The sequence below is a fragment of the Myodes glareolus genome, chromosome 9 (genome assembly GCF_982192425.1).
Source record: "Myodes glareolus chromosome 9, mMyoGla1.1, whole genome shotgun sequence".
Classification (NCBI taxonomy): domain Eukaryota; kingdom Metazoa; phylum Chordata; class Mammalia; order Rodentia; family Cricetidae; genus Myodes; species Myodes glareolus.
Genome location: NC_142034.1, coordinates 12,741,656 through 12,760,799, shown reverse-complemented (window position 1 = coordinate 12,760,799; position 19,144 = coordinate 12,741,656). Strand labels below are relative to the sequence as shown.

The 19,144-nt window shown below is 45.9% G+C and overlaps 1 protein-coding gene across 5 annotated transcripts in view; it reads right to left on the bottom strand.

Annotated features, from left to right (window-relative positions):
• Positions 1 to 1,596: 1,596 nt before the first annotated feature.
• LOC125407849 (uncharacterized) overlaps positions 1,597 to 19,144 on the bottom strand; it is a 34,054-nt gene continuing 16,506 nt past the window's right edge. The window contains exons 3-6 of one of the 5 annotated variants that reach the window (XM_048445683.3): positions 7,806 to 7,996; positions 4,463 to 4,636; positions 3,923 to 4,002; positions 1,597 to 1,840 (exon numbers count right to left, since the gene is read on the bottom strand). In XM_048445683.3, the coding sequence (XP_048301640.3) occupies positions 1,801 to 1,840; positions 3,923 to 4,002; positions 4,463 to 4,636; positions 7,806 to 7,996 (485 nt within the window). In that variant the 3' untranslated portion in view covers positions 1,597 to 1,800. The remainder of the gene's footprint in view (positions 1,841 to 3,922; positions 4,003 to 4,462; positions 4,637 to 7,805; positions 7,997 to 19,144) is intronic. The other 4 variants (XM_048445680.3, XM_048445682.3, XM_048445681.3 and 1 more) reach the window with 4 other exon arrangements.

Sequence of the window (19,144 nt, the reverse complement as noted above, 5' to 3'; positions counted from 1 at the left end):
CAACCACTGGAAACAGACCTTGACCCAAGTACAGCCATAGTCAGTGAGGGTAAGGCATTGACAGATGATCCAAAAGTTCCAGATGCAAACACATATTGTCTTCAAATACTGAGATCTGCGGTAATTATTTTTAAAAATACTTTTGAACAGTTTTTATTATGAGTATATATTGTTTTTAAACATCCAAAGAAAATGGAAGCTGTTTAGGGTGGAAGAGTCCATTTGGGGGAGCAGCTACATAATCCCAGCACTCGGGAGACAGAGGCAGGCAGATCTCGAGGTCGAGGCCAGTCTGGTCTACAAAAGCTAGTTCCAGGACAGGCTTCAAAGCTACAGAGAAGCCTTGTCTTGAAAAACAAAACAAAACAAAACAAAAAACAAACAAACAAAAATGCTTCTTTTCATTGAGCCTAAGTATAAGGCCCTGTCTTCCCTGTTCCTGGAGGCCAAGCACAGGATGCGAGAACTGTTTACACTAACCAGCCTAGCTTCCTCTGCTCCATTCTGCCAGCCAGAGGGGATTAGTTCAGAACCTTGTTTCCGTTTTTGGTATGGTAATTTCACCTGCTAAGGAGGGTTCTCCTATCTGTCTGTCAGGGTTCCCAGCTAGATACCCCTTGCCTGGAAACTCCTGCCACTTGGCGCCAGGTGCTCAACACCGTGATCTCACACCTGGCTGGGAGGGGCTCCTTCTCTCCTCTGGGAAAGGGTATTTAACCTGACATATACTGAATAAAATTTGGCATTCACCTCTTGGCGGATGACCCAAACTCTCTATGTGTGTGTACGTCTTGTGTTTAACCTCTAGGGACCTTGCCTCAAGCACATGGTGGTATGGAGTTATGGTCCATACCGGGAGGGTGGTGATGCAGACTTCGCAGGCGATGCCCACACGTAAGTAGACATTTCTCCTTGTAACGGTCTGGCTTATAAACCACCAAGTGACCCAGATCTTAATTGCTTTCCCATCAGCCGTGTATCTTTTCTTGATACTCGATCTTCTCTCTCAGTATGCTCCCAACAAGACCTTTATTAGCTCCCTTTGAAGTTGCGGTAGAGATGAGCCACCCCATTCCAGCCAAAGAGGAACTATCTGTGAACCCAGGAGAGGCACAGGCAGAATTTCCCTTCTCTCTCTCTCTCTCTCTCTCTCTCTCTCTCTCTCTCTCTCTCTTCCTCACCGCTCTCTCTCCTCACTCCCCCCCTGTAGCCTTAGCTCTGTATTTGGCATGCTCTGTGATCAGCCACACTGATGACCCTCTGATATCCTGGGGATAGCCAATGAGCAATTGCGAAAAGAGCAGGACTCCTGGTGCATGGGGTTGCAGCCTTATCCTTCCCTAAGTTTGTAAGTTTTCAGGCTTCTGAGGAAAGAGGCGCTGGGTCTGGCTGTGCCTTTGACACTTCCTAATGGTTCAGCCCTCCCCAAAGCATCCATACAGGGCACGGTATGGCCATTTCTTACCCCAGAGAATTCACACAGGGCACGATGCGGCCATCTCTTAGACGATCTGAGCATTGTCATCTGTGAGGCTGACTATTATGCCTGGATATTACCTGCTTTCATGTACAATCGTGCAGCAAGGGATCACAAGGCAGTTTTGCAATTTTATTTCATGTCGTTATATTTTGTTGCTTTAACTATCGGGGGGAATAAAGGCGTTTTCATGTGGCTCACTGGTTTCTCTTTCTCGTGGTGGCTATCATCCTTTCCCAAGCTCAGCTCTGTGGGAGACAGGGGTAAATCCTGGAGATTCATGTCACTGAGGGATGAGGTGCTTATTCTCTGCATTCGAGATCTTACGGGCAAGTCTCGGGGTAGCACCAGCCTTCGCATCTCCTACAAGGCAGAGCAGAATCACGGTGAGAATCATGGGGGTTGAGAATACCTGTTGACATCATCGAAGGAAGCTGCCAATGGGAGCAACCTGCTGAACCTCCCCAGGTTCAAACCCAGGCTTTGCTCTGGAGTACCAACAGTTACAGATAAATAACTGTTTTTTTTCTAGCTCTTGATACCACGTGGAGAGTGAGCATGGTGATCATTTGGAAGAGTGCACGAGGATTAAGTGTTCGTGAAGTCTTCAGTGCTGTACCCAGGAGATGCTTGAGTGAGAAAGGGCCCCTGTGGGTTCATATATTTGAGAACTCATCCCCGAGGGGTGCTGTTTGGGGAGGTCGTGGACCTTTAGGAGGCGGGGCCTTGCTGGAGGAAATACATCATTGTGGGTTAGCTTTGAAGGCTTATGGCCTTGCTCCACGTCCTGTTCTCTCTTTCTGCTTCCTGTTTGTGGAATAATATCATCAGCCATCTTCCTGATGCCATCATGCTGCAAGTATCACTGCTATTGTGGGCTCTATTTCTCTGGAGTCATAAGCCCAGATAAACCCTTTCTTTCCTTATTTGTTTTCAGTCAAAGGGTTTTATCACACAACAGAAAGGTCACTATTACAACATGACATGTGTTAAGAACTCAACAACTGGGCACTGTGCCTTCTAGCACATGGGAGATAGTTTCGTCTCACGGAGAAGGCAACCCAACCACACCCACTTCTTGGGACTTGTTCTGCAGGAAACTGTGTGTGTGTGTGTGTGTGTGTGTGCGCGCGCACACACACACATTTGGCAGAAATCAGTGCTAATATGGACGACTCTTAGCTCCTTCTGAATAACCAGTTTATGCCTATTCTCATTAGCTACTTACCACGATTGCATCTGCAAACGTTCTTTTGGTTGGTGGCAATGTTTCCCTGGAAGCACACAAGCTCCTTGGGGTTGGGGGTTTGTATTTCATTCCCGGGTTTGGGTCCTGACAGAAGCACAGTGTCTGAAGAATATTGGCCAGTGGACAGAAGAAGAATCTGGCCAGTTTCTAGAAAGTTTGGAGAATAATAGTTTTCAAGTTCAGCTTCCCATGGGAGTCACTGGCGGTTAACGTGACAACCATCTGGTTTACTCTGGTCTCAGGGAGCTGGGATATTTGCTTGTAGAACAGGGGCCTATGGGTTTTCTGAGGCTCATGGCTTCACATGCTAAAAGTTGAGGGCAAGTATGCCATTCTTGAGAAAACCAGAATGAGTCGGCCACTTCATTCACGGGGCTTCGAGACCTGTTGATGTGATGTCTGGGATCCAACCCCAAGCTTCTTCTTTAGCTGTTCTGAGAAAGACTTGGATGCTAACACTTCTGAGAGCCTGGCTGATTCTGATGTTCAGATTAGCATGTGTTGTTGTTGCCAGCATACCCTGGTGGGCTCTGACTAGTTGTAGTTGATATCCTGTCTCTTCCATGTTTGGGTTCTGGTTGTTTAACCCCATTAGTGGCCTCCTAAGTTTGCCCATTGTGCCTTCCAAGGTGTACATAATTTTTGATGTGTGCCACGGCAGGAACAAGGTTGGGGTATGCCAACTCAGCAATAACATACAAAGGCAATAGGTATGGAATCACTTAATAAGGCAATTACAAGCTCCCACATGTTCAGAATGCATAACTGAAATCATGAAAGTCTGGGATCCATCATGCGCGCGTGTATATGTGTGTGTGTGTGTGTGTGTGTGTGTGTGTGTGTGTGTGTGTGTTGTGTGCGTGCATCCATGGTTACATGGAGGTCAGAAGAAGATGGTAGATGACCTGCTCTATCATACTCTTCCTTATTCTCTTGAGATATGGTCTCTCTCGCTGAACCTATAGCTAGGCTGGCATCCACTACATCCCAGGGATCCTCCCGTTTCTACCCCACCCCACCCGCAGTGCTAGAATCACAGGCATGAATGGGGCCATGCTGAGCTTTTTCTACAGATGCTTGGGAGTTTGAGCTCAGACCCTCATGCTTGCACAGCCTATTACATCATCTCCTTCAGTCCCTGGGATCTACATTTTAATCAAGTGTTTTCAGACCATAGGACTATATGATAATTGCACCTTCTTCCCAGTCTACATCGTCCCTGGATATCCTCTCGTTTCTGAACATCAAAGCTGGAGCCACTGCCTCTAATCTTCCCCTGGAAAGAGACCATGTATAATAGCACATGGGAAGATGATTCCCAACTCATCCCTTCCTGTTCTGTAAGCAAAGGCGGGAGTCTATTTTTCTACAGATGAGTCAGGAGATTAGATGCCTGCCGTTCTAAGATACCGAGTTTGGAGTTTAGCTTTAATTCTTTGTTACTCAGCATTATTGGTGCCAGAACTGACAAATACACTCTATTATTATTATTATTATTATTTTGGTTTTTTCGAGACAGGGTTTCTCTGTAACTTTGGTGCCTGTCCTGGAACTAGCTCTTATAGACCATGCTGGCCTTGAACTCGCAGAGATACACCTGCCTCTGCCTCCCGAGTGCTGAGATTAAAGGTGCACGCCACCACCGCCTGCCTGGCTGACAAATACACTCTTGAAAAGGACAGAGAGCTGAGGTCTGGCATTAGTGCCCCACCCCCAAGACTTAGTTGGAAACTCACCGTGGTGGCCAGAGCCTGGAAAGGGGAGAAGACCTGTCCAAACTGATAACACTTGTGCGTGCTGACGTCACCAAAGCGGCTGCGGCGTTCCTTCCAGCCTGCCAATCTTTTCTCTGCCTTCATGTCCATAAGGTGCCGGAAAGGGCCCTGCTGGGGCAGACGGGTCATACGTGCCTGCAAAGGGACCAGTTACCATGGACACACCATAAGACAAACTGTATCCTATAGCAGGTGGCTCTTGTTCATGCCTCTCATCGATGAGAGTGACTTTCAATGACTTTTACATTCTATCTTTCTTCACACTTTTTCTATTTTATTTTATTAAAAAGCTATCTTTTTTTTTTGTTTTACCTGCCAATCCCAGTTCCCACTCTCTTCCCTCCTCCCATTCGCTCTTATCCCCCCCACTACCCCCTATTCACACCTCAGAGAGGGTAAGGCACATTGCTTTGAGGAAGGACCAAGGCCCTCCCTACTATATCTAGACTGAACACGGCATCCCTCCAAAGAGAATGAGTTCCAAAAAGTCAACACAAGCACTAGGGATAAATCCTGCTGAGGCAGAGGCAGGTGGATCTCTGCGAGTTCGAGGCCAGCATGGTCTACAAGAGCTAGTTCCAGGACAGGCTCCAAAGCTATAGAGAAATCATGTCTTGAAAAAAACCAAAAAAAAAAAAAAAAGAGTGTATTTGTCAGTTCTGGCCCCAATAATGCTGAGTAACAAATGCCAGTGGTCTCGAGGTCTGTCCCAACCATACAACTGTCACCCACATTCTGAGGGCCTACTTTGGTCCTATGCTGGTTCCTTCCCTGACCAGCCAGAGTTGGCGGGCTCCCATTAGCTCAGGGAAGCTGTTTCAGCGGGTGTTCCCATCATGGTCTTCCTTCCACAGGGTGCTTCCATCGGGCGTTTTGACCCAGTCACCAGAAAAATGATAATTGTCATTGTCTCCATGGTTGTCCCCGTTTCAGACCATATCACCCTCATCTCATCACTCTCTTCTTGCCTTGTCCCCTTGGGCTGCCGACAGATCCCAAGCTCTTCCTGGACAACACCAGTTTCTCTTGTGCAGTTAGTGCATCCTCTTGCCCATGTGTGACCCGTGGAATAGCATCCCTGATGCCTCACCAGAGGACTTTTCTCAGGACGTCTTGGCTTCCTTGGTAGTGGAGGAGCCCCAGCAATTGCTGTCTCTAGCCACATCTTGATTTCTTTGTTTCCACAGAGCTGGGAATGCGGCCAGTAGCCGAGACTGGTGGCTGATGGCTTTGGGCTACTGAGAGCTGCGGGTCCTCGCTCCTTCTAAGTAGGCATCTGGCAGGGTGAGGGCATACTGGGGAATGGGAGGCTGGACTTACCACAGGAACTTGGTCCCAGTGAAGGAATTAAACCACATCCTGTCTCCCACATAGCAGGAAATAGGACCATGTTTTGTTTCTTTCAGCATCTTCCAGGACTGACCAGAAAGATACCAGACAGGGAGAGAGATAGCTGTCCTGAAGCAGGATGGAGGAGCTGGCTGACATTAGAGGCCAGCATGACCTCAAGAATCAAGCCTCTGCCTTCCCAGACGGAAGGTTGAGACTCGGCGAGGTGAAAGGCGGGCTTTTCTCGGCTTTGCCACCTTCTCTGGCAGTAGAGTTAAATGTCTCTACGTAGCTTGAGTGCAGCGGCTCCTTCAACAAAAGGCTGTTTTCAGGGTTCACCCTGAAGAGCCACAGCTTGTTGACAATGGACCTCAGATGGAAAAAGACAACCTCATCCTCTCTGACCAGAGCTGACCTTATGTGGAGCTCTCTCTGCAGTGAAAGATGAGTGAGCTTGTGAGCTTTTCACCTCTCAGCCCTGCCAGCTCTGCTGGCTACCCCAATCCACCGTGCAGACTTTCTTTAGATGACTCATTGCCACCGTCACCGTCACCATCATCTTCCTCTTCACCACCATCGTTCTCCATCATTCTACCAGTACAGGACCTAAGTTTGCCTCTCTTCTGCTTGCATCCTACCCTCCCCAGCTTCCATTGCTCTCTTGCCTTCTCTCCCCTTCACTTCCGTTCATCTTCTAAGACTCTGATTTTGGCTTCCACTAACTTATCACCTCTGCTGGAGACCGTTCTAATGTCTTCTCAGAGTTAGTCTCCCTCAGGATTCTCACGGCATCCTCTCAAAGGGTCTCTGTCCCTATGTGACTTACTGCTAATGTCTCTCTATCTGAACCTATTCCAATTAGACCCTAAGGGTCTTGTGAACAGGACCTGTGTTTTAGCCACCTACACGGATCACATACTGTGTAAGAAGTTCCCTACAGACATTTGTCACCCAAGTGAGCAATTGGATTTGGATTTTCTGGATAGATATGTATTAGGGATTAAAGATTCAGAATAAGTCTAAAGTTTTGGGGAAACAGATTTCTTGCAAAGTGAAATGAACCTTTGGGGAAATCAGTTAACCTGTTAGTGGTAGGAAAGACAAAAGGGCCTTCAGGGCATCAAGAGGCAAAGATCAGACCCGTAACACCTTCTGCCGTGGACACACACACCCAGCAGAAACTCAGGGCAATGAGGCAAAACAGAGGTGTCCTGGAGTAGAAAATGTACCAGGAACCTCAACCTCAGAGAACTGTGACTATGAGCTTCTTCTTCTTCTTCTTCTTCTTCTTCTTCTTCTTCTTCTTCTTCTTCTTCTTCTTCTTCTTCTTCTTCTTCTTCTTCTCCTCCTCCTCCTCCTCCTCCTCCTCCTCCTCCTCCTCCTCCTCCTTATCCTCCTTGTAATTTGACATGTTTTATTGGTCACATTACAAAGTAATAGTAGGGGCTGGAGATGTAGATAGATAGCTCAATGGTTAAAAGCATCTACTACTCTTGCAGAGATCTGAGATTTAGGCCCCAGAATCCATGTTGGGATGGTCACAACTGCCTGTAACTCCTGCTCCTTGGGATCTAGCACCCTCTTCTGACCTCTGTGGGAACCTACATACAGGCATACACTCACACAGACATACACATACATACACATGGGAATATCAAAATAAATATTTTAGAGTAATAATGATATTTGTATTTAATCCAACACATTCAAAACATTATCTTATCAGGCAATGGGTATGAACTTATTAGTGACTTAAAGAGGAACTAAATGCCCACGTGTTTCTTCTTTTGAAAGATCCCCAGGTGAAGTGTTGCAGTACCATTCTCATACTTGGGTTTCATTTCTTTCTAATCTGATAGAGTGGCAGGCCGGTGACAGGGTCAAGGTGAGAATCCTGGTGAGTCAAAACCACTTTCTCCTGTCCTGCTGGTCCCCCTACCCCACCCAGCCACTGCTCCTCATTTTCTCAGCTCACCCTTCTGTGGGGATACATCTTCTCCGTCTGCAACAGGTTAGGAGAAGAAAGAGGACTCACATTGTAGATCCGGAAGCTCTTTGTTGTTGGAGGGGATAATTCACAGCTCCGTCCTGCAGCCTTGCTGTCAGTCAGACCTGAGGAGATGAGAGGTGGATTCATAGCCCCCAGAGGGGTTGGCAACCTCCAATCTGTTTCAAACAAGCAAGAAGAGAAAGGCTGTATTTCAGGATCTCTGATCTGTTTGTTTTTATACTAGCATGAACGGGGTTAATTTTGAGGAGTCTGACCACAGAGCATGACAAGAGATGACAACACACCCTCCGCCAAGACACCAAAAATGGAATGGAAACCGTGGTGGGGATGTGTGGTGGCTAATCTCAAGCCACTTGGCACAGCTGTGAGGGGTTTTCTTGGTTAGATTATTTTAAGCAGGAAGATTGACTCTCAATGTGAGTGACACCCTCTGGTGGCAGTCCAGATGGACACGGCAGACAGCAACTGCTTTCTACCCATGTAGGAGGAGGACCGCTTGTTTGGTTCCCGGCTGCTCAGCCCTGAAATAATCACACAGAATCTATATTGTTTAAATCATTGCTTGACCCATTAGCTCTAGCTTCTTATTGGCTGACTCTTACACATTAACCCATTTCTAGTAATCTGTGTATCGCCACGAGGTTCTGGCGAGTCTCTCCGGCAGGGATACATGGCTTCTCTGATTCCACCTCCTTTCTCCCAGCATTCAGCTTAGTTTACCCCACCTACCTCTATTCCCTGCGCAGGCCTAAGACAGTTCCTTTATTAACCAATGGTATTCACAGCACACAGAGGGGGAATCCCACATCACACCTGCTTGCTTGCACAGTCACCAGCAAGTTCACCCCAGCTTCTTTGGGATTCTGACAGACTGAAGACCAGCAGCTCTCCAGGAACCCACCCCCCCCAGGCCTTCAGTGCCCTGTTGGGACTGCTGAGGCATTCAGCCTCTTGGACTGAATAACTACTGTATTCTTAGAATGCCCACCATGAGACAGCCATTGTCGGACTAAAAGGACCACGTCCTTTAGCCAAGTCAATGAATCCTCCCTTAATAAACGTATCTTTTTCTGTCAGCTCTGTTTCTTTAGAGGACCCTAGCTATTAAAGGGTGCCAGACGACTCCTAGGTGATGCTTGGCTCTGCCTTTGTGGAAGTCCCGAGAGTGTGATGAGGAGCCTGGGTAATTCCCCCCGGCCAGGTGCACCATCAGGAAGCTGTTCTGCTGAGCTCTGTGAGATGAGCGGGTTCTCATTGTGGGGATTTAACCGAGTAGAGAATATCATTAGGGCCCCAGCATGACTGTTTAATCAGACCAATTAAGGAGTCAGTTGTGTAAACCCTTCCTTTGGCTGCACGGATGCAGACTTCTAGCTTCTCGCAGAGCTTGGCAAACTTTCCCCTCAGAGGCCAGATGGTAAATACTGGAGGATTTGTTGACCACGTAGTTTTCTCCCCCCAGCTAGACAGCATGGCTAATGAGTGCAGAAGTCGCTTCGGTTGGGGCTGGGGAGGGAGTTCTTTCAGCAAAGTGCTCGCTGTGCAATTGTGAGGATCCAAGTTTAATCCCCAGAACCTTCATTATAAAAGCCAGGTGTGGGGCTGGAGAGATGGCTCAGTGGTTAAGAGCACTGCCCGCTTTTCCAAAGGTCCTGAGTTCAATTCCCGGCAACCACATGGTGGCTCACAACCATCTGTAATGAGCAATCTGCTGCCCTCTTCTGGCCTGCAGGCATACACACAGACAGAATATTGTACACACAATAAATAAATAAATATTTTTTAAAAAGCCAGGTGTAGTGGTCCATGCCTGTGACCCAGTGCTTGGGAGGCAGAGACAGGAGGATCCCTGGGGCTTGCTGGCCAGCTAGTCTGGGTATATGGGTAAGCTCTAGGTTCAGTGAGAGGCTCTATCCGAAAGTAAGGTTGAGTGACTGAGGAAGATGCCTGATGTCCACATGAATGCGTGCGCACGTGCACACACGCACACATACACGTACATAGTTGTGTTTCAATAAAACTTACCTTGCAGATGCTAAAATTTGTTCTTAAAATGATTGTGTGTGTGTTTGTACGTGCAGGTGTATATGTGTGTGGGTATATGTAGAGAAAACCTTGCCTGTCGTTCCTCAGTTGCTATCCGTCAGTTCAGCTAGGCTGGCTGGCCAGCAGCCTCCAGGAATCTACTGGTCTCCGCCTCTGCGTTGCTGGGATTATAACAGCTGCTTGTTGCTACGTCTGACTTTTATCCAAGTGCTGGGAATCCAGATTTAAGTCCTCATGGTTTGGAAGCAAACACTTTACCTTCTGGGCCACCTCTCTAGCCCTGAGGCTCCCTTATATTGAAAACATAATAAAGGACTCTAAATCCTAGAGCAAACAATTTTGTTAACCACCACTTTTCCTACTGGTCAGCTCAGGATTTATGCGTTTCCTAGGTGCATTCTGTCTCCCAAGGATGCAGGGAAGGGTTATTCATTCTCCCACACATGAACCCTGGGGAATAAGTTAGGGCATCGGGTCCTTTAGATTTTCTCTGAAGGTTTCCTCTAAGGGCCAGCCCTGCTCTTAGCTATTGATCATGCATTTTCTTTCCCTCCAAGAAGGAGCTGCTGTTGCGGAGGGTCTGGGTTGTTGTGTGCTGTGTGCTTCTTCATCCAGGGGTGCTGTGTGCTGTGTGTTTCTCTAACACTGCCTGGAGGCTGAGTGGAAGACTTGAATTTCTCCAAGGATTAAAACCAGAGAAAGAGCTGGAAGGTGGTGCTCATGTTTAATGCCAGCATTCAGGAGGCAGAGGCAGGCGGATCTCTGTGAGTTCAAGGCCAGCCTGGTCTACAGAGCCAGTTCCAGGATAGGCTCCAAAGCTACACAGAGAAACCCTGTCTCAAAAAACAACAACAGCAAACAACAACAACAAAACAAACCAAAAAAAACCCCACCTAAAATCAGAGAAAGAATAAATTTTACCAAACAACTCCCCCTAGAAACACAAATTAGATATGAAAACATGACTCAGAATCGCTCTTTCTGAGACTGCTGAAACACTTAATTTTGAGGCTGTGGTCAGTTCTAGTAAGTTGGAAGCATTCTTTTTTCTTTTCTTTCCCCTTTGTGTTTGTGTTCCTGGGTGTGCACATGTCTGCAGACGCATGCGGAGGGTGGAGGTCACTGCAGGCACGTGCAGAGGGTGGAGGTCACTGCAGGCGCGTGCAGAGGGTGGAGGTCACTGCAGGCACGTGCGGAGGGTGGAGGTCACTGCAGGCGCGTGCAGAGGGTGGTGGTTACTACAGGTGCATGCAGAGGGTGGAGGTCACTGCAGGCGTGTGCGGAGAATGGAGGTCACTGCAGGAGCACGTGGAGGGTGGAGGTCACTGCAGGGTGTGTGGAGGGTGGAGGTCACTGCAGGGTGTGTGGAGGGTGGAGGTCACTGCAGGGTGTGTGGAGGGTGGAGGTCACTGCAGGCGTGTGTGGAGGGTGGAGGTCACTGCAGGTGCGTGCAGAGGGTGGAGGTCACTGCAGGCGCGTGCGGAGGGTGGAGGTCACTGCAGGCGCGTGCGGAGGGTGGAGGTCACTGCAGGCGTGTGTGGAGGGTGGTGGTCACTGCAGGTGCGTGCAGAGGGTGGAGGTCACTGAAGGTGCGTGCAGAGGGTGGTGGTTACTGCAGGTGCATGTGGAGGGTGGAGGTCACTCTTAGGTGTTGTTTCTCATGCACTGTCCACCTTCTGTCTAGATGGGGGTCTCTCATTGGCTTGGAACTTACCTGTTAGGCTAGACTGTCTGGGCTATGAACTTCAGAAACCCATCTTTCTCTTTCTATAGGGATGTCTGATGTGTGCTTCCATGCTAGATTTATCACGAAGGTGCTAAGTATCAAACTCAGGTCCTCATGCTTACAGAGCAAACATTTAAATGACAGCCCTCCCTCCAGTTCTGAACATTTATTGGTGGAGTAAGGTGGTGGTGGGCTACCATGGTTCACGGGGTATCTGATAGTTAACAGATTCTTGATAATTGCTTGGGGACACGCGCATGGGCAGAGGACAGTGAAGATGGCTGTCTGAGCAGACACTGTGTTTTTCTTCCAGCTGCTCTGGCCCCTGGAATGCCTCTCAGGACTTTTTCAGATATGTGTGATATGAAAGGAGGGGCTTCCCCTTTAGCTGCCAGGCACCAGACCACACATGGCTTCTCATCTCGAATGGTCTCCACTAGCCCAGCGTTATCTTAGAAGTAGAATCCAGCTTCTTGGGGTTTTGCTGAAGCCTCCTTAGCCAATACGTGTCTGCTTTTTTGACTCATACTGCTGGACTCAGGGAGTGTCCATTTAGCAGGCAACGGAGGCGGCCCCACCCAGATCAGGATGTACTCTCGAGTGGAGATGGAAGCCCTGGAGATTAGAGGGGGCACAGGGAAGTGGAGGAGGTGACTGACTCCATGTTGTTCTTTGTTTTATCGAGATAACCAGGACATTTGGGTAATTTTAAAATTCCTTTCTCATTAATGATTCTTACGGGGTCAGGGTGGAGTAAGGAGAAGGGGAAGATGTAGGAAGGTCACCTCTGGAAGGGATTAAGCCCTGGAGATAACACATACTTATAGAAAACTGGGGAAAAAATTAAAAATATGTGCTTATAACCTCAAAATTGATCCCATGTCCTTGATGCTGAAAATACTTCTCTTTGGGCAAAGAAAAAAGCACCTTTCTACTTAACTCTGAGCCCTTTAGAGCAAAAAACAGCCCTACTATTGAACAATTCTTTCCCTCTTAAAAAGAAAGACAAACACTGCTGGAGATTGAACCCAGGCCCCCATGCCTGCGTGGCACATACCACATACTCTACCACTGAACTGCACACACTCTGCGTGTGTCTTTTTGTTTTGTATTTTGTTTTTGAGAAAGGGCCTCACTATGTAGCACAGCCTATGTAAATGCACCTTATCTTGCCTGCGTGAGCCACCATGCCCATGTCTGTGGAGATCGGAGGACAACCCTAGGTGCCATCTTTGGCCCTCCATCACCATTGAGACATGGTCTTTCATTTGCTTGAAGCTCACCAGGCCGGCTGGTCAGCAAGCTGTAGGGACCCTCCTGTCTGGACCACCCCAGTGCTGGGAGTCCAAGTGTGTACCATCACACCTAGTGCCTCCTGCAGTTTTATGAGTTCCAGGGGACTGAAGTCAGGTTTTCCTTTTTTCAAGGCAAGCCCTTTATGGACTGAACCATCTCCACAACCCTTTGGAGCTATTTTAAAGGGGACTTTAGTGTTCAGGATGGGGCAATGAATGCCCACTGGCTAGAGTAGCAACTCTCAGTCCTGGAAGTGTGGTGGAGCCTCCCAAGGAGCTTTCAGTCGAGGAGAGGGTGCACGGGTGCCCATTGCTGCTGAGTTTTGCTGAGGGGTGCTTTGGACAAGTTTCCTAGTGTTTCAACCCAGGCAGGGGCTTGTACACCACCAGGATAGAATCGACTTGTCCAATGCAGACTCTAGCAGTCAAATAGCTGCTTCTGACTGAAAGCTAGAAGCCAAACCAGGGGCTTTGAGAGTGGAAATAATAACTCTGTGGATAACAGAGTTTGACTGGTGTCAGCACTTCTTATTTCTGACAGTGGCTTCCATATGCCAAGAAAACATCGGGTTTTTTTTTATATCAAAAAGTCATTTGGTTATATTAAAGCTTCCATGCTCCTTGCCAACTTTTGCACCATGGGAAAGCTGTTAATGACAGAGAAACGCTGTTTTAATTTAATTTTGTTGTTGTTACTTTCCCTGCTGTTTCATGTAACCCAGGCTGTCCTCAAACTTTCTATGTAACCAAGATTGGCCTTGCCATCTGATCCTCTTTTATCTACCTCCCAAGTGGTGGATGACATGTAGACATAGCCATGCCTGGCTTGTGATTTCTCTTAAAATGAGGTTTAAGTTACTATTGTTTGAATTCCCTAGCTCCTAGCACGGGGCCTACCATGTGAATTGAGTATTTTAGAATAACCATATGAGGTGGGACGACCTGAATCTTCATTGCATAGGTTTGTATAGGGTATGATAGGCAGAATTCTAAGGCGCCTGTGATTCTGACACACTATGGTGCACATCCTAGATGAACCCTCTCCTTGGATGTGATCCGGACTGGTGAATATGATGAGTCAGCATCTGCATGGCTATGGCACTACATGGAAAAGATGAAGGAGTTTTGTAGTTAAAGACCCTAAGCAGTTGTCTCTAACGTGATCAAGGAGGAGCTTATGGGACTGGAGAAATGGCTCACGGCCTAAGACCAATTGTTGCTTTTCCAGAGGACACACATTTGTTTCCTAGAACCTGTGTGGTAGCTAGGAACCATCTGCGACTCCAGATGGACATAATTAGCAGATGTTTTAATCCACCAATGTGTGGCCATTTTCTTTGTGGCACGAGGACTCTGATACAGTGGTGGAGAGGTAATAACAGAGAGAGGCTAACGGACTTGGCCAGGGACGCACAGTAGAAACTGATGGAGCTGGCAATCAAGCCTTGACATTTCCTACAGTGTGCTGTCGGCCACTGCTCCACCACCAGTTTACAGAAAGGCCCACTGGCACCAGCCCTCTGATGCTTTGTTAAATGAGGTGGAATCAGAGGAAAGAATTGAGAGCACAACACAGATCTCACATCTCTCTGTCACACACACACTCACACATCACACACACTCATCCACATCCACACACTCACATACACATACATATCCACACACTCATACATACATACATATCCACACACTCGCCCACACCCACACATTCATACACACACATCCACACACTGATACACACACACATCCACACTTTTATATACTCACACACATCTCACACACTCACACATCACACACACTCATCCACATCCACACACTCACATATACATACATATCCACACACTCATACATACATACATATCCACACACTCACGCCCACACCCACACATTCATACACACACATCCACACACTGATACACACACACATCCATACTTTCATATACTCACACACATCTCACACACTCACACATCACACACACTCATCCACACACTCACATATACATACATATTCGCACACTCTTGCACACATCCACTCATTCACACACACACACACACACACACACACACACCCCTATCCACATACTCATGCACCATGCAAACACTTGTACACTTGCACACATCAGACACACACATCCAGACACTCATACACATCACACACACATCAACACACTCATATACATCACGTACACTCAAACACACACAAACACACACAGAGCAACAAGAGTGTGGAGCGAATTAAAGGGTTTGGTTACCACTTGAGCTTTCTCTGCAGGAAGCTGGCTGTGCCAGGAGATGGAAGGCAATGTTTGTGCATAGATGTGTTTCAGTGATTCATTCTAAATGCTGCCCATGCAAGACCCTGGGTGTCCCATACAGCAGACACTAGGGGTCCTTGGAAGCTGTGAGGTGCTGTGTTCTAGTTGCCCGTGACTTAATGGGATTTTCTTTTTGCGTGAATCAGGCATAATGATGCTTGGGTGAGCCCTGACCCTCACCATCTGTTCTCCCATCATGATTTATCTTGACTGTGTCATAAAGTGAGTGTTTTACATTTCATTGCTTTAGCTGGAAAGACCCCGTGATATACCCAGTTCTGGTCATATAGCAGGGAAAGTCTGGTGTTGGGGAGAGAGTCTTAGCTTTTTCTAGTATATAGCTAGAATGGTCCTGCTTGGTTTTCCAGGATTTGTCTGTCCCTTTCCTGCCTGGAATGTGTATGTGACGTACATTAGGGGTGAGTGGTCATATTGTGGATGTGACACTAAGGGGTAGTAGAAGGCTGTGGAAAGCTTGGGTATCTTGATGGCGGCATGGAGGCACCTGCCAGCCTTGTATACATTCTCCCGGCTACCTTGTCAAAACTGGGAATAGGTTTCCTCTTTTTGTTTATGACAGGTTATTTGTAAAGAATTTTAAAAATAATAAAGTGCACATAATAATTCAACACTATCGTGATAGTTCAGTGAGCCTCTCTAGAGATATAATGGATATAAGAAAGGGACAAAAACCCCTCGTTCTGCATACAGACTCTCAATACAACACAGGGTAGATCAACGTGTGGCCCAAATGGAGTTTAACCAAGTACAATCCTAACAAACATGGCTTTATCAGAGCCACAACAAACCCAATAATGTGTTGCCTTTTGTATTTTGAACACTAAAATCTAAAAACTATAAAGAATTTAGACAGTAACATCCTGTCTGCCAGAAAAACCATGACCTAAATCAAGAGACCCGAGAAGAGCTGGAACAAGAAGGAGATGGGACCGTTCTCTTCTATTCCAGCCACATCAGAGCCTCTGAATTCCACTCCACGGTTGGACTGCAGGAGGCACCTGAGCAGATGTGACTCATTAGTGGAGTATGGGAAGATGGTAGAGGAAAACAAAACCTCACCTGTCATTTAGGGCCTTCATCAACTGTCCCCAGGAGGAGACAGGCAGCTGTTTTAAGATCTCATGGACTGTGAGAAACACTGATTTGGTTCCGCATTAGTGGCACATGGCACTAATGATTAAACTTTTGGTGTGCTTGAATTTGTGTTTACAGAAAACCTTATTTCAGCATCTTCCCCTAAATAATGTATTAACTGCCTCTCTTGCCTCTCTGACAGAACCTAACAGAACTTAAGGGAGGTGATGTGGGATTTTCCTCTGTATGCTCTGAATATGTTTTAATGCCATTGGTTAATAAAGAAGCTGTTTCAGCCAGTGGCTTAGCAGAGTAGAGCAAAGCAGAAATTCCAAGCAGGTAGAAGAGGAAAGAAGGTAGAGTCAGAGAGAAGCCATGTAGCCACTGCAGGTGACAGATGCTGGATGCCGGATGGAACCTTACCAGTAGGCCACAACCATGTAGTGATACACAGATTAATAGAAATGGGTTAATTAAAGATATAAGAGCTAACTAGCAATATACTTAAGTGACTGGCTAAACATTATCTTAATTAACATAGTTTCTGTGATTATTTTGTGTCTGAGTGGCTGGGGACAAACAAGCAGTCTCCAACAACAAATTTGCACCAACATGGGTAGCTATATCCACATAAAAACCAGAGTCTGGATTATGTATATTATTGTGTTTTCTTTGAAGTTTTTGACTGTGAAGGAGCTAAGTACAGAGAGACATTTTATTGTGCAGGCTGCTAAACCAACATATTTATTTTAAAGGCATCTTGACTTCAAAATTTGAGTCGAAAGATATGTTGCTTTGAAAAAAAGGTTCTTCTTTTGTTTCCACAGAGGATAAGAACCTATGGATTCCTTCCAGACTATTGTGGTTTTATGGACCAAGGCCCCCTGGAAGGTCATAGTGAACACCCCCAAATACTTCATCCAACAAAAAGCAGGAAGCAGTTTGGAAAGAACTATACTCAAATTCCCAAATAATGTTTATAAATGTTTGCTTACATTTAAAGTGGGATATAATATAGAGATCAATACTTTGCATTGGTATGGAACTTAGTTTACTGATACAAATTTAGGTCAATTTTGTTATATGTATGTTTCTGATCTTGATTAAGGTAGTGTGTTTGTGCAGCCCATTTAAAAATGTAATGTAAACTTAAGAAATGTGGGTTAATAGATAATCATCTATAATAGTTAAGCTTGTAGTCATGTTAGTTAGGTTTTCTAGATGTATAGAGATATATTTCAGATGGATAATTATTCTTCAAACCTCCAAAGACTTAATAAAATATGGCACTTAAAATGTTTTAAGAACTTAGGACTTTTCATGACAATGAGATATATCTGCTCCTGGCAGCATCAATTACTTCAGGAGGAAATGGGCATTGAAAAGAATCCTTATGGAGTTTGTTAACCATTTGGGCGAGAAACTGCTCTTGCCTGAACTGTTTAATGTTGTGCTGTATGAATTGGACATGCAAAACCCACAGAAAAATGACTGCTGAACTTGCCTAAAGGTGAGACAGTCCTTTAGGGTTCCTGCTTCATTAACGAGTCTGCAAGATATTCTACAGGGCACAGAAGAAAGTGACTGCCAATATAGGTGGAACTGTATTTAAAATTTCCTGCTTTGTGAAAAAGTCTATTGGGCCTGTAGGCTGAAGATGGATGCCCCAATGTTACAGAAAAACTTTGGGTGACTGTTCAGGCAGTGGGATGTCTCTGTCAATTCTAAAGTTTTAAAAGTTGCTTACAATGCACTTTCTGTTTAATTAGGTAATAATATATACTTCTGCAGTCATTGATGGAGTTGAAGAATTGGCAATTATAGTTTTCCTTAGTTATAATAAAAAATAGATATAAATAGTGTAACTGTAATTCTTGCTTGATAAATGTTTTGTTGCATGTAATCTTGCTATATTAAAGTTAAAATCTTCCCTTTTATTTAGATAGAAAATGGGAGGTGATGTGGGATTCCCCTCTGTATCCTATGAATATATTTTATTTTCATTGGCTAATAAAGAAGCTGTTTTGGTCACTGGCTTAGCAGACTAGAGCAAGGCAGGAATTCCAATCAGATAGAGGAGGAAAGAAGGCAGAGTCAGAGAGAAGGCATGTAGCTGCTGCAGGTGACAGATGCTGGACACCAGACAGAACCTTACCGGTAGGCCACAATCATGTAGCAATACACAGATTAATAGAAATGGGTTAGTTTAAGATGTAAGAGCTGAAGTGGGTGACTGCTGGGACAGAGACATTATACTGAGAAGCCTGTGGGTTGGAGGGAGGAAAGGGAGGTAAAAAGAGAAAACAGGGTAGGTGGATATGATCTTAATGCACCTCAAACATATATACAATTCTCAAGGACAATCCCTGACTTCAAACTCTACTACAGAGCTACAGTACTGAAAAGAGCCTGGTATTGGCATAAAAGCAAACAGGAGGACCAACAGAACCAAACTGAAGACCTGAATATTAATCTACATACATACAAACACATGACTTTTAACAAAGAAGCAAAAAATATAAAATGGAAAATGAAAGCATATTTAACAAATGGTGCTGGCATAACTGGATATCAACATGTAGAAGAATGAAAATAGACCCATATCTATTGCCATGAACACAATTCAAGTCCAAATAGATTAAAAACCTCAACATAAAGCCAACCACACTGAACCTCAAAGAAGAGAAAGTGAGAAGTACACTTGAACACATCGGCACAGGAGACCACTTCCCAAATATAACCCCAGTAGCACAGACATTGAGAGAAACAATTAATAAATGGGACCTCTTGAAACTGAGAAGCTTCTGTAAAGCAAAGGACATGGTC